Source organism: Cebus imitator, unplaced genomic scaffold (assembly GCF_001604975.1).
Source record: "Cebus imitator isolate Cc_AM_T3 unplaced genomic scaffold, Cebus_imitator-1.0 Scaffold508, whole genome shotgun sequence".
NCBI lineage: Eukaryota > Metazoa > Chordata > Mammalia > Primates > Cebidae > Cebus > Cebus imitator.
The window spans coordinates 27029-40682 of NW_016107823.1; the positions used below are offsets into that span (position 1 = coordinate 27029).

The window sequence follows — 13654 nt, forward strand, 5'->3', positions numbered from 1 at the left end:
TATATATATATGGGCTGACAATAGGATTATACAAGAGTTTATTCACTGTTTAAAAAAGTAATTTATAAATGTTAACAGGAAATTTGTTTTTCTTCTCCTACAGAAAGCTAGACTGGCCAGGATCCGGGCAGCCAAAACTGGCAGCGCAAATGCTTACATGCAGAGCAAACGGAATGGTTTACTCAGTAATCAGCTGCAGGTATGATCAAGCACTTCTCTTTTTTTAATGTTCCGTTTATTGGTTTAATATTGATTTAGTTCTACTTCCATATAATTTTATTGCAGCTAATTATGACAACGGCTATCAAAGCAAGTGTTTTGTTGTTGTTGTTGTTGTTGTTTTTAATTTCACCATATACATCCCAGTTGGCTATAGCAGGTTAGAAACTACACTATGAAATATTGCCAGTGAATCATGATGTCTATTTATCATTGGGCAATATTTCTACACTGTCTCATAAAGTAAAGGTAAAAAATGCTCAATGGTTCAAATGCTTAATTCTTTTTTATTTCAAATTTACTTATCTTCCTTAACGTTCATTTGGGTCAGGGATTGGAGTGGGTGGCTAAAATGATGTCTTGTTTTACTTCACAACGAAGAGAGAGCACCATTCAGTGTTAGGAAGGTCATATGACATAAACTACAATTTGAGAACATTTATTTTTACCCCAGAACTTTCCTTTAATATTTAGGATCCCAAATCCCAATCTTTACTTTTACTTACAAAATAACTTTTATTTATGTACGTGCGCATAATTGCAGTTTCAACATTTTCTAAGCACTAGGTTAAATTTGATTATCAAAACATAACAGCTTCCCATCTTACAAACACAGTTGGTAGCTGAATGAGTAAAAAAGATTTTAAATTTCAATTCAGGGAGGCATGTCTAAAAGACCAGACCATTCATTTGATGAAATTGTAAATGCCGATCATCCAACTTCACAGAAACTGCACATTTGTTCCTTCCTAGTTAAAAAAAATAAAACGTTGCCAGTTAATAGAACAGATCTCTCTATGGAAATGTGTAGCCGAGGTTCGGGTTGTTTGCAAATAAAATAGAAAGCTCTCCTGTCTTCTCTTTGTTAACAGTCCTCAGAGGATGAGCAGGCTTTTGTTAGCAAATCCGGCTCCAGCTTTGAAACTCAGCACCACCACCTGCTTCACTGCCTGGAAAAAACCACGGTAAGGAGACAGCATGACGGCCTTCCTCTGCTCTCTGATAGTAATTCCATTTGTTTTTATGCATACTTAATGCTTCCGAGTGTGATTTCACTGCCTGCATTACTGGAAGACATATTAAAAAACAAACAAACCAAAACCGCACAATATTTGAAATTACTTGGAAAGACTGTAATGACATTTCAACACGGAAAGTATTTTAGAAACTTATTTAGAATGTTTTATTCTTAGCGGCTATCTTAACTCTAGTCTAAGAAGTCACTTAATGCAGATGAAGATTGGTCTTCCAATAGTTAATCCTACACAATATCATTTTCAGTGATTCTTAAAATGCTGATTAGACTGAAAAAAAATTAATGATTCTTGAGGGTTCCTAACATCTAGGTCAAGAGTATAGCAATAGCAATAACAAAAAATAGAGACAATGGAATATAAGCATTTGTTTCATTCACAGCCATAATGAATAGAGATAGGTAATAGAAACTACTCTCATTAGAAAAATGACTAATGTAATCACTGGTATGCCCCTGGGTTCTAAGGAGTGCGTCTGTATTTCCTCCCGTGCAAGCCCTCATTCCAACCTCCTCATTGGCAAATGCACCAATTTCTTAGCCAGTTTGATCATCACAGTCTATGATGATCCCAGAGAACAAAATCTTCACCCTATTTGAATCATGTCAGCCCACTCACTCTCGGGCAACACATTATTTGTCTTCTCAGTTCCAAAGGATTGTCTGTCCATGTACTTATTTACCAATAGAGTAATTCAGCAAATATTTACTACTTGCCAACTATGTGCCCAATAACGAGCCAGATCCAAGAAACGCCATGAAATGAGGTGTGGCCTCTGCTGCCATTTAGCCTCTATTTGTAAAACAAAACCCCAGACAGGGGTGTTACTGGAAAAGAGCAGTGAACATGGAAAGCAACAATGGTACCACAGTCAAGGGAGCAAAGGGGGCAGAGCCATGTGAGGACAGGTCAGGCAATGCTTCCTGGAGGAACTTGAGTTCCTCCAGGTGACTAGAAGTTAACTAGGTAGAACAATGAAGGAAGAACAGGTAATATAAGCACCCAAAGAAGAAAAGAACTCAGCCTAGGAGGAAGTGAAATAATTTAAGCGTGATCAGGAGAGAGTGTAGCATGGCAAAAGAAGAGGTGAAGGGAAAGGCAGTGGCCAGATATGTTAGGCTTTGCAGGCATGTGAACAATTTTGATCTTTAGCCCATGGAAATTATTTAAGCGTTTTAAACAAGGTAGTAACATGATTATACTTGCATTTTTAAATAAAGATATGGACAAGTCTATAACCTAGTAGGATAAATTTGAAAGTTAAATGATAGATTCATAATAAAATGTTGGCTGGGTGTGGTGGCTCATGCCTGTAATCCCAGCACTTCGGGAGGCCAGGGTGGTTGGGTCACCTGAGGTCAGGAGCTCAAGACCAGCCTGGTCAACATGGTGAAACCCTGTCTCTACTAAAAATACAAAAAAATTAGCCAGACGTGGTGGTGGGAGCCTGTAATCCCAGCTACTCAGGAGGCTGAGGTAGGAGAATTGCTTGAACCCAGGAGGCAGAGATTACAGTGAGCTGAGATGACGCCACTGCATTCCTGCCTGGGCAACGGAGTGAGACTCCATCTCAAAATAATTAAATAAATAAAATGTTTTTATTCATACCTTTTTTGTTTTCTTTATTTTCCTTTTTTAAGGGCTTTTTTTAAAATCAAAAATCACTTAACACCAACTAATATAGTTTTTACTGAGCTATCTACAAAAGTATATAATAACCCATAGCAGAATGTCTCCTGTACTTCCAATCACTGATGAAATAAATTAGAATCTTATGCATTATAACTTAGGTATGTGAAACCATGCATTGTAAGAGAAGGAAACAGATTGTGAATCTTTTGTGCACTATTTTTTCTTTCAAATTTAATATTTAACATGAAATTCTGTCTTGTAGATTATATTATTCTCTAGACTTTAAAGACTAGAATGTTAAATTTCATTTATTTCGAAATGCTTGTCTCAGCAAACAAATGATAAAATGAGTAACTAAAACGTAATCTGGTTCTTATTAGCCAGTGTCTTGCTTCAATTGTTTTACTAATACTTTAGGATGAGAGAAGGTGAAGTGGAATTTGGTATGTGCAAAGCCTTCCATTATAAGACTACCCCTACCCACACAAAGAAAAACAAAATAGTAATTGAGGTCATTCTCTCAGCTCAGACCAAAAATGTTTTTCCTTATATTTATGAGGTGAAATTCTTGCATAAGCATTTCAGGAGGCTTTTCGTTAAACATTTTAAAAGCAAAATTGATGCCATATTTCTCTAAAATATGATATGCGAAATGATGTCTATTACTGTTTGCTACGGGGCTGAAAGTTAGGAAATTGGGATGAAGAAACCCCGAATGCATACAGAGATCATGAGTACAGCCAGCGATGCCAGTGATGCATCACAAAGATTACAAAAAAGGCCACAAAAGTTCAATGCTAATTCCTTCTGTGTCAAACACAAAGTGACACATTCGGCAGACAATTATATTTTTCTTATGTAAATAATAAGTTATATTTTTCTGCACTGGGCATTTCTAGAGGAACATATAAAAAATAGATAGTGTGTTAAGAATCTCATTTTCCAATTTAGAAATGTTTTCATCCCATGTGAAAATATTTGCCAATATATAACAGACAATCTAACTTGGGGCATCTATTAAAATAGCCTCTTTTCCATAACTTCAACCTGTTTAAAAAATAAAGTCTGTGGGAATGTATAACTTCCCTGTAGGTTTAATCTATATTCGTTTTTAAGAGTTTTTTTTTCCCTTAGCTTATACCTTCCAGATTTTATATTTAAATAAATAAATGATATTTCAAGATAAGGTTAGTCAATAAAGAGACATTAAATCAGCCTGTAGATGTCAATCTCTAGGTCTAACTACAGAGATATTTCCACATAAATGCCAAAAAGAAGTGGTTTGATATTGTAATTTTCATGAAAATGGTTTTATTTAAACATTGTATCAAGTCTAACTGTACTTGGGCATATTTGAGCTTTAAAAATAAAGCTATGTATTTCCTTATTAAAAATATACTTCTCTGTTTCTTCATTTACTTACAATTGTGGAACAGAATCATGAATTTGTGGACGAACAAGTCTTTGAAGAAAGCTGCATGGAAGTTACAACTGTTAATCGCCCTTCAAGTCACAGTCCCTCACTGTCTTCACAACAAGGAGTCACCAGCACTTGCTGTTCACGAAGACACAAAAAAACATTTCGCATTCCAAATGCCAACGTGTCAGGAAGCCATCGAGGTAGTGTACAAGAACTCAGCACGATTCAGATCAGATGTGTGGAGAGAACACCTCTATCTAACAGGTACCTGAGATTAATCTGTGCTGGCTACACACCTGTGCCGGTCGGTTCCCAGGGTGTGTCTTCTGCACTCATGTTGCCACTTATATGGCATCTGAATCCCTAGCTCCTATAGTTCTGGAAGAGACAAAACTGGCATTGTAACAAGTAGGAAAATGATTCTACTGGCATATCCATAAAGGGTTAAAAGTAACAGTTACATCAGTATTAAAAGAGTCTAAAGAAGAAAAGATGGTTGGGTGTACACAAATGTGTTTTTCTCTCTTCCACTCCACAACTTTTTCTAATTTGGGCAAGGACTTTATACTCATGAGTCCCTTATGTATTAAAATAGTCTGAAATGATGGTGGACACTACTAAAAGAAACAAATGAAATTGAGATCAATATGGCTAAAAATTATTTAACGGCACCTAAAAATATACACACTCTAATGGTAAAAATGAAAACTCTGCCTAAACAAATCTTTTCTATCGATATGTAATTTTGATCATAAAGGTATTTTTGGCCATATCAAACACAAAATCAACATAAAGCAAAAAATAAAATACTTGAATTGTTTACCTCTGGTTAGTTTGTGAACAATTTAAGTAAAACTTCCATATTGAGATTCTCCCTTTGCTTTTCCTTATTCACTGTTTTTACCACAAACATGTAAAAAGAAAAAGTAGTACATTTAAACAATATATGTCATTAAAAAATCACTTTCTGCCAAAATAATTTTATTTTGCTCTTCGGATTGAATAGCGTATATTGTTAGACTGAGAGTCTGTAAGTTCAGTCCTACTTCTTTGCTGGCATTCAAATTCTTTGTTGAAAACCTGGATGAGATTCTGAATTCAGGTGATGTTGATTTACATAAATTGAATGCCTCTGAGGCTAAATTAAAATTTGGAGCCATGAGACTTCTATCTTCAAGATATTTTAGCTTTGCAGTCTTATATCCTTTATAAAATGAAATCGATAATGGAAAAGTCTCTAGAAAAAAAATCTTATGACACAAACATCCTAATTATGTTTTCCATGAAAATAAAATAATTAGTTTCAAGCTTCTGTATATATCCTCCTCTCTCCTTTCCCGTTTATCCCCTTCCCCACATAGAATGTACAATTCATGCAAGAATACCATTTGGGAAAACCTTGAAATATTAGATAGTAATAGCCATTTTTTTTTAATTTTTGTACCATGTTATCATCATTAAGCTGAGAGATTTGGGGACATTACATATCCCCAAAAGACATAAAAATAAAAATATCCTGTGGTCAAAAGAATTAAGAAATCTATATGATAGGGCTCTTTCACAGCAGTTTCTCAGACCTCACAGAGGTCGTGTCTTAAAACTACTTTGCCCAGTCCAGGCTGTCCAAATCTTACTTGATGCTCTTTCTTTCTTACATTTTTTTTTAAGAATACATTCAGTTTGATAAATATTGGATGGAACCAAGTTGAAGTGTCTTTTAGAAATTTATTTAATATTAATAACTGACTAATGTTCACCTTAACATAGATTAAGGTTTGGTGTTTAATATTTTTAATTATAATAACTTTTCTTAGACAATTATATATTTCTATAAGCATTACAACACATATTTCTCAGTTGTATGAAAAAAAAATGTAAATAAACAACTTACTTTCCTAAATCTTTTTTTTTTCCTATCAGCCGATCCAGTTTAAATGCCAAAATGGAAGAGTGTGTTAAACTAAACTGTGAACAACCTTATGTGACTACAGCAATAATAAGCATTCCAACACCTCCAGTTACCACACCAGAAGGAGACGACAGGCCAGAATCTCCTGAGTACTCAGGAGGAAATATTGTCAGAGTCTCTGCTCTGTAAGACAATTGGAATAAAGTCTAAGAGAATTTGAGCCCTGGCTATGAAAAGAATCTCAACATAGAAGAAAGAAGAAACAATAAATATTCTGCAGATTAAGGCAGCAAAGCAAGAAGGTTGGTAGTGAAACAAAAACAAAGCTTCAAATCTTAAGGATGTGAATAAAACCACCAAATGGCATTTCTAGACAGTTTGACCTGTTATACAGAGTAAGATTCTGTGGCCCTTTGACTTTGTGAATGAGCACAATGAAATGCCGCCTATTGATGCTTCTTATGATCAGAACTCTTTTTTAATAAAATAAATAAAATAAATCTTTGAACATAATGTTCCAGTTGAATGCAAAACAAAAAAATATGGAAAACATTTTGATAAAATTTTTTCCTGTTAAAACCATGAACATTGGCTATGATGAAGATTATTACATGTGAAAAAAAACTCACACGACATATTTGTATTGACTGAAGGAAACCATCATAATGCATGCTAGAATTCTTTGAAGCAGTGATCTCAGTTTCCTTATGTTGTCTTCAGAATAGGCATGATAAACTATAATTGTAGAAAGGGGTAATTTCTGTGCACTTACAACAAGCTGAGTGTTCATGTTCCATGGTGAGCTGTGCAAATAAACTCCTTTTAGAACTGCAGTATTTCTCATGGGGATGCTCATTAGTAAATCTAAAGTGTTCGGATAGTTCAGTATTAATTATCATTTAACTTTGCACCTAGATACTGTTACAACTGCAATAATTCATTGTACAACTGTTGTATCAGGAATCAGGATTTTTTTGTTGTTGTACTTTCCAGATCTTTATAGATACGGTAAGAGCCACATTCCTAGAAAAATTTTTGGTGTGGCCAGGTTTTAGGTAACTTTTTAATCCAAAACTATTGTGCCATAAATGTTTTTCAGTAATATTCTTTGGTCCACTGTATTCCTGTGACACAGTGCATTATCTGTTCTTGTATTTCTATAGCACCTTTCTATTGGGTTTATCATCATCAACAAGACTAACATTTATTGTAGTTTAAGGGACTTCCCTACATTTGTATTTCCAAATAAATTACCTTATAAGTAGATTGTCATCAATCCCCTTATCGAAAACTAGAAAAGAAGGAGTTGACCCATATAAATTATCTCTAACGTCTTTGTTGCTTATGGAAAAGCCCAGATCCTGGATATATCACTAGGTATTTTATGAAAAGAATTGACTAGGACTAATATCACAGGCTCAATGATTTCAGAATCTTACTTGATGTATTATTTATTTTGCTTTAGATCTTGAATACAGTTTGAGAATCACTAATGTGAATTGAAATGTAGAGATAAACTGGAGTGCTTTATTTGGCAATATTTGATGAAACCATGCTTTCTACACTATTCAGGAAGGCAGAACGAATTTATCTCAAAAAGATTCTTTTGTATTGCAAGTTACAATTTTCTCCAATAAATCAGGAGGACAGGAGTTTGATGATGCGAAGTTGATCTCTGTACATTTAAGTGAAAAGTCTTTATAACTTTTCACCCTTAAAATATTTCAGCAGACATGTCTGCATGTAACAGTGTAAAAACATTTAATGTCAAATGCAAAGTTTTGTTCATTCCAAGCCACCACTGTAAGGAATAAAGCTTAGCTTCTGTACATGGAAAGATTTAACAATTATCCCTCTATTAGAGATATTTTAAATGCGTATCATATTTTCTCATAAAAAGGGATTAATCCAACCATTTTCAAGTAAAGCCAGAAATTCTTGATTCCCATTTCTAGAATAGCTTCTAGAACAGTGCTATGCACATAGTAGATCTTAATAAACATTTACCGAGTGAAAGTAAGATAAACTTAACTATCTCTTGGGAAGAAGTGGCTTTATTCCTAGTACATCTTTTAAAAAGTTACTAATCTTTCAGCAGTGCAAATATTAACAATTATATTAACACCTGCCTCATGTCACTTTATGCTTCTAGAGCAATGTCTAGTGGAACTTATTTGATGGCATTTATTGAAAATTTTTTAAAAAGTAGACTAAGGAGACCACAGTCAGGAATACTTATGTCTTTTGATTCCCAATGAGAAAGTTCTATTTTCATGTTCTTAACATTACATGAAAGAAAATGCAATTAGATTACTTTGATTAACAATTCTGTCACGTCTTTTGATTTATCACTTATCCGAAATTATTAATTTTATTAGGCTTTTGGAAAAGAAAAAAACTTTTTTGATGTTTTAGGTGATTTAAAAATATACTGTGTTGGTGGTGAATGACTATTGATGACTGTGTTAAGTGCATCTGTATTGTAAGTGAAATGTAATTATTTCTGTGTACCATATGGAGTAACTAAGGTCATTGTTTTTGACAATTTTGTTCGAAATTCATATATCTTATTTCAAAGGATAGCATAATATCTGCATTATGCTGGAAAAACTAGACCTTTGGAGAATACTTAAATAAAACATGTGCATGCTTGAACAGGAGAAAATGGTTGACTGTTGCCCTATTTTCTTAGATTTCATTCCTTTCCCAAAATTAGGATATGCCACACTCATAATTCACATGTGGGAGGACGCTGTGAGATGTACAACTCAAAGGAAACAATAATTGAAAGTAATGCTTAAATCTCATCTGAATGGGTGGAGACAGTAGCTTTTGCCAGTATTGGGTATTAAGGTAGACACTTTAACAGAAAAGATAGTATCAATTAAGGAAAGCCAGTCCCTAAACCTTATATACACTTCTTAAACACCACTACATGAATTAAACAAAGAAGCTCTGAGGTAATGGTTTTGGTCAGAAATTAAATTCTTAATCAAAGGCTTTATTCTATTTAGGAAAGCAAGGTGATTTGTCTAGCTATTTGTGTGTATGTATGTATATATGTAGATACATATTTACTCATACACATACACATAGATTTTCATTCATTTTTAATATGCATACACTAGTGGCTTCTCTTCAATATCCTGGGAAGGATAAAAAGCAAGAAAATGTTAAGAGTTATTAGAAGAAGGAAAAAGACAAAGGAAATGATTTAGTAGAAAGACTGATTTCAACTGGTGATATATATGATCCTCTTGGTGGATAGTGTCTATATTTTCTTGTTAATTATTTTCATTTATAGCCTTTGATATATTAGGTGTCAATCTTGCATTAAAAATTTCAACATACCTCCCCATTCCTTCAATTTAGCCACAATGTTGGCTTAGAAATAGCCTCCGGGGAGTTATAATGTCTGCCAGTAACATCGCTCAAAAGAATAAAATAGGGTTCTTGAAATTAAATTGATGGCTCCTCAGAGTTTCATAAGAAAGATGTCTTCTCTTCCCTACAGTGCCATTAAGGTGTTTGTTTTATTAACTCACTGGTACAAAAATGGTTATTACTCTGCACTGTGTAAACATCTGAATTTTCAACACAATTATGTAGGCACACTGTATTTTTTTAATGAAAGTTTAAATTGTTTCTGCGAAGGTTTAAATTGTATCTACTTCAGCTGATAGGATAGTAAAATATTCTTTACAGACTTAGATTTTTTACATCTAAGGAATGACAAGTTTTGAACAGCAAGTTTGCTTAAGATAACTATAAAATATAATCATTATCAAATATTCTAGTTGAGAATAGCATTAAATGCATATAATACCTTTAATCTTCCTCTTTACTGCCTGCTCTGCCTTTTTTCTCCATTATCTTCAAGCATTGATTATTATTGTAGCCGATTATTCTCCCCCTTTCCCTAATTAGTTCTTTCTCTAACTTCTTTATGGAAATCCTTTAGGTAACTAATATTCATTCTACAAATAATTCAATTTCTTGAATACAGATGATGGGCCAGACATAGTGTTAGATGCTGAAGAAATACAGATTAAGAAACCAGATCAAATCCTTTTTAAGAAATTACACAGTAGAAAATATCTCAACTCTATTCTTTACACTACTACCCATAATCTTACACTTCAAATTTTCACCTTTCCATTTTGATAGTCACATCTCTCCAACAGAGGTTACATGATGATACTATTCTTCAAGGTGTTTTCTAAAATATTTTCATCACATTATTAAAATCTTCTTTCAGTAGGCAATGGTTCTCTCTCTAGAGGACTGGCAGGCAGGGCAAATGAATTCCTACCTGCCCAGAGAAAGAACAGAAAACAAAGTAAAACAAAACCCAAAAGAGGAAGAGCTTCATGTTTAGGTATCATGTTAAAGTTAAAAGGAAAAAAACTTTCTCAGGTATCCACTCTACCTTTTCAACTGTAATTTCAGAGAATGTATAGAACGCTATTAAAATAGTTTTGCAGGAGGACTAATATACCACACCTGAAATTCTATCATCTGATTAATCCTATTGAAATATCTGAGTGATTGTGAAAACAGAAAGGTAAGTCTATAATCAGGGGCACTCACCAATAAAGGTGGGCCTAGTTTGTTCATGTCAATTCCAAAGGAAAATGAGGGCTGAAGAAGGGTATTGAATGAGTAGGTAACAAACATTTGGAGGGAGATTTGGAGGAACTCTGGAAGACGAAAGTAGGATATTGACAAGGGCTACAAGATGGTAGAGACATCCTTGGGCTTTGACTCTAATTGAAAACTCAGAATTTTGGCCTGGCGCGATGGCTCATGCCTGTAATTCTAGTACTTTGGGAGGGCAAGACAGGTGGATTACTTGTGGTCAGGAGTTCAACAGAAGCCTGGCCAACTGGTGAAACCCTGTCTCTACTAAAAAAAAAAAAAAAAAAAATCTAGCAGGGTGTCATGGTGCATGATTTATTGTAATCTCAGCTACTTGGGAGTCTGAGGTAAGAGAAGTGCTTTGAACTGGAGAGGTGGAGTTGCAATGAGCTGAGAATGTGACCCTACATTCCTGCCTGGGCAAAAGGGAGGAGACTCCTTCTTAAAAAAAAAAGAAAAGAAAGAAAGAAAAGCCAGAATTTAGAGTTTGATTTAGATTAATTTAATTCCTTGGTTAGAGCTACACATTTCGGCACCAAACATTCTTTTAACCTATTACCAGTTTTTAATAGTCATACACCAATACTGCCCAAACACCTCCTAAGCTACCTACAAAACGAAGAACGGAACTGTAAAACTACCAGAATAAGCTATTTCTCCAAGACATGTGAAAGTGAGTTGAAAGAGCCAAGGCTGAGTGGACCTTGAATTGGGTAGAGGGCTTTGTTAAATTTCCCAGTCAGAGACACTTTCCTGGAGAGGCAGAAGATTTCATTACAGAGGATATAACAATTTCAAAAGTAAAAATGTCATGTGCATCATGATTTTACACAGCAATCATTCTGGACAGACATTAATTTATTGCCAATCAATGTGATTAAAAAAAAAGTAAACCCACAGAAGTAAAATTCTAATGCACACTTTTCAATTTATACTTTCTTTCTTCAATAGATTAACAGTGAGTACTAAATAATGATGATTCCAACAACCATGAAAAGATAGCAGTAATGACCATTAACTTTATTGGATATTAAATATAGGCTAAGCACTATGTTAATGATTTCACATGTATCAATACATTAGGTTATTATTAGCCACATTTTCTGTTAGAAAACTAACACTGAAAAATTATGAGTCTGGGTTTTCCTAATTTAGATAACATAAAAGTGTAAACTGAATTATGTATTTCTATGACAGAGTTCTATTGTGTAGCATTATTGATATTATTTTTTCTTTCAGACTAAAAGAGAAATAAAAGGAAACGGGGATGGGACACAGAGGGAGTCCTGGGCATATCTGTGCTCTAGTGATTACGGTGTCATTATCAAAGATGATCATTTTTTCTTCCCATTTTCTTTAGTCTAACACATTTTATCATCTTGTAGTGTTCTGATAATAACTGCTTTCTAATTGACTATTGGTAAATTAAAATAAAATGCAACCTAGCTGGGAAATATATTACTGTCCTAATTGACAAATATTTTTCCAACAACTCCATATCAGTACAGCATACACATTTAGTTAATTTTCCAGTGACAGAGATAATTACATGTTAGAGCATCTATTATTTCTCACTTGCTCCCCCTTTTTTTTTTTTTTTTTTTTGAGACGGAGTTTCACTCATGTTACCCAGGCTGGAGTGCAATGGCGCGATCTCGGCTCACCACAACCTCCGCCTCCTGGGTTCAGGCAATTCTCCTGCCTCAGCCTCCTGAGTAGCTGGGATTACAGGCACGCACCACCATGCCCAGCTAATGTTTTGTTTTTTTAGTAGAGACGGGGTTTCACCATGTTGACCAGGATGGTCTCGATCTCTTGACCTCGTGATCCACCCGCCTCGGCCTCCCAAAGTGCTGGGATTACAGGCTTGAGCCACCGCGCCCGGCCTGCTCCCCTTTTTTAAATAAGGTCTGCCAAAATTTTCAAGGTTGTTCATTAGGGCTGTAGTTATAGCCTGCAGCATCTAATTGGTGCACAGCTCAAGTCCTGGAGGCTGGTAATGAAACTGAAATATTTTGGAATTAATATCAATAACCACAATTCTCACCCTTCATTATCTTTTGTATCTTCCTAAATTCTTGCCAGCAAAAATTTCAGAGGATGACAACAAAGTGCCTACTGGCATTTAATACCACATATAAAATAAGGTGCAGAGAGATTCAGCTAGGCAAAATAAGTGCATAATTCAGTATCCTAAATTAAAATAATATAATTAAAAGTATGATTGGATTTTTTCAATCCTGTTGTTCCAACCCAACCTCACAAACATTTCCAAAATTTTTCTGAAGATCATTGAAAATTTCTGTTTGTTCCTAATAAAATAAAAAACTGCAATAAAGGTGTAAACATAGACATTTGATTTATACAGTACTGTAGAAAATTTAATGTACCTTTTAAAATTGTACTTGGGATATAAGTACTTGCCATAAAACTCCTTATTTGGACTTGATCGTTTGCTTGTTTTATGTTCCAAAATAACACTGTCTATTAATAGTATCTCTTCACTTTCCACTTCAATCTTTCCCTTTCTACTTCTCAAATGGTAGCGGTATTCATTGTAAATATTAATATTGTGTACAAAATTTTCTTTACATGAGAAATTAAGATGCAATCATAATTTGAAAGACATGTACAGGAAATTAATGTCATATATAGCTGATTATTGTCAAAATCTAATGATAAATTATATAAATTTAATATAATAAATTTATATGATAAATTATAACTTTCTAAAATATACAAATTTTATTATAAAATAACAAAAGTTCCCCAAGTTGTCATAAAGAAGGATACAAACTGCTA

At 34.2% G+C, this 13654-nt stretch overlaps 1 protein-coding gene across 1 annotated transcript in view; it reads left to right on the forward strand.

Annotated features, from left to right (window-relative positions):
* The window catches only part of KCND2 (potassium voltage-gated channel subfamily D member 2), a 22112-nt gene extending 13233 nt beyond the window's left edge, over positions 1–8879 (forward strand). The window contains exons 3-6 of the mRNA XM_017513863.2: positions 104–199; positions 1092–1184; positions 4322–4569; positions 6226–8879. Coding sequence (XP_017369352.2) covers positions 104–199; positions 1092–1184; positions 4322–4569; positions 6226–6403 — 615 coding nt within the window. The 3' untranslated portion in view covers positions 6404–8879. The remainder of the gene's footprint in view (positions 1–103; positions 200–1091; positions 1185–4321; positions 4570–6225) is intronic.
* Positions 8880–13654: the final 4775 nt, after the last annotated feature.